A 2534-nucleotide genomic window follows, 5' to 3' on the forward strand; every position below is an offset into this window, starting at 1 on the left:
ATAGTCTATATAGTCTATACATACTGTCGTGCTCTATAACAATTCTGCCACGACACTTGATTTGATCTTGAGAGTCAGAGACGAAGGACCATGTTTTTATGTTTTAAAATTTTTTTCTTCATGATTTTTATTTTGATTTAAAAAATAATACATTTTTTTTAGTCGCACACAGTGTCCTACAGACTTTAGTCAGTTTATGTATTTATATCTCTCTAGTCTCTACGACACATTTTCTCTAGAGTATTGTCGGAGAGTAGAAAGGGTCATGAGTCATGACAAGTCTCAGTCACACACTCCTGTCCGACAGTCTGACACGACAAGTGACAGGCTATATCCAGAGACTCTCTGTCAGCATTTTTTTATATCTGACACACAGCCTCACAGCCCTCACTGCTCATGCTGGACTGATAAATAAATATGACGCCTGATGGCTAAAACCTGTCACCTGATGGCTGATACCTGATGGTGATGGGCGATGGCTCATGGCTGTCTGACGCTGATAATGAGATAAAACCGGTTCACGGAATAGGAATTCAACAGCAGAGAGACAAGAAGAAGAACACCCCCGTAGTCGTCCAGTCCGAGAACTTTAGGAAGGGGGTTTTTTTTGCTATGATTGTTTTTCTTCTTCTTTTGTTTTACTGAAAAAGTCCTTGAATGTCGCATTTTGACCGAATTTTCGGAAGTATTTAACGGCGCACCCATATGAGGGCGCACCCAACGGAACCCAACGGCGCAACAGGACAGCAACATCTCGTCATCTCCAGAATCCAGAGTATGTATGTATGTACTTATTGTTTTGCAGAAAAACATTGCAGAAAAAAATTACACGAAATCAAAATATCCTCCAGACCTCCACGGACCACGGACCACGGACCACGGACCACGGACCACGGACCACGGACCACGGACCACGGACCACGGATGCTTGCTGTAAATATTTTAGAAAGAAAATACAAATGAATACAAATTGTTGTCTTTTTCAAACAGTACAAACTGAAAAGTAAAAATAGTAAAATACGTACAACAAAAGCACTATTTATTTACAGTCAACAGTTTTATTTACACACTGACACAACAGTCAACAGTGTAAAAATAAATACAGATACACTATGTACAGCACTGCTACATACAGTCACGCGAGGACTCGAGTAGTCGAGTGCCACCGGGCCACTGTACAGTGTACACTGTGCAGTCAGAGTGCAGCACTCAACGGTGTGTATTTAGGACATACCGACATATTCATATGTATGTATTTTTTATATAAGTACATATGTACAGTATTGTACACACTATTTAAAAAAATCTATTTTATTTATTCCCGAGCTCCGGGACCCAAGGGCGAGTCGAGGAAGTCCTGGAGTTTGGAGACCTAGAGATCTGGTGGGCTGGTAGTAAAAAGTATTTTTAAATAAATACTCTCTGTACTCTGTGATACTGTAGACTGTAGAGACTAGTAGTAGAGACTCTACTAGAGGAGAGAGTAGAGAGTACAAAATGAGCGAGATAATTTTGTGATTTTTGGGAATTGTTTTTTATATAACAAAATACTGTTTTTTTAACTATGACTCATTGTGCAAAAGATGCAAAACCGGATTGTCATTATATCAAGTATATTTTTGTATTTCTAATTAACAACCATCAATCACTGGTTACACCGTTACAGTTCTACAGCATAAATAGATAGATTAGAGCTGATAAAAAGCATAGATTAGAGCATTCAATTTTAATCGTGTCGTGCTTTAACGACTTCTTTTTACCTTTTCGTCCATATATAATTATATATATACATATATGTATATTTAATTATAGATTTATGTGTATACGTGTGTATGTGTATATGTATGTGTTTATAGATATATATAAACATGACGAGGTATACCCCTTTGCCAACAGAAGAAGACTTTAGACTGCTCAGGAACAGTAGTATACCGGGAGAAGAAATAGAAATGTCTTTAGAAAAAGACAAGGAAAAAGGAGGGTTTGAAAGCCAACAAGATCCTGATATAGTATTCACGCGGAAAATATCTCAGCTATGGGAACACCCGGTGTGTGAAAGCGGCGATGTGAATCCTATATGTGATAAGCTATTACAGCTGATACTTCGGACTAGAAAACTAGCTGATATGTTGGCCTGATTTTGGTGTTGAATTGCTCGGCAATTTTTTAGTGCATCAGTTGTCTTGCAAGTATGTGCCTATTCGTACACGATATCTCTTACCTTCTCATACCAGTCGTTTCTATCGGTGATTACAAGCGATCACGCCGTTCAACGAACTAAAGCTGACAATTGTAGCAAAAGTTTCGTCAGTCTTCAGTGTATTATTCTTCTCATGTTTACTATATTCGCTCAAACTCATATGTATCTATATTTATGAATATATATATATATATATATATATATATATATATACATATATATTGTGTTGTTGTATATATAGTACTATATATATATATATATATATATATTGTATAGTATATATATATATATATACTATAGTATACGTAGTATATTATTTACGGTTACGGTTTAC

At 36.6% G+C, this 2534-nt stretch overlaps 1 protein-coding gene across 1 annotated transcript in view; it reads left to right on the forward strand.

The window, feature by feature from the left end:
* The first annotated feature begins 1665 nt into the window (after positions 1 to 1665).
* The window catches only part of SARC_07397 (hypothetical protein), a 5524-nt gene continuing 4655 nt past the window's right edge, over positions 1666 to 2534 (forward strand). The window contains exon 1 of the mRNA XM_014298671.1: positions 1666 to 2048. Within this exon, the coding sequence (XP_014154146.1) occupies positions 1869 to 2048 (180 nt within the window). The 5' untranslated portion in view covers positions 1666 to 1868. The remainder of the gene's footprint in view (positions 2049 to 2534) is intronic.

Source organism: Sphaeroforma arctica, assembly GCF_001186125.1.
Source record: "Sphaeroforma arctica JP610 unplaced genomic scaffold supercont1.582, whole genome shotgun sequence".
NCBI classification, from domain to species: Eukaryota; class Ichthyosporea; order Ichthyophonida; genus Sphaeroforma; species Sphaeroforma arctica.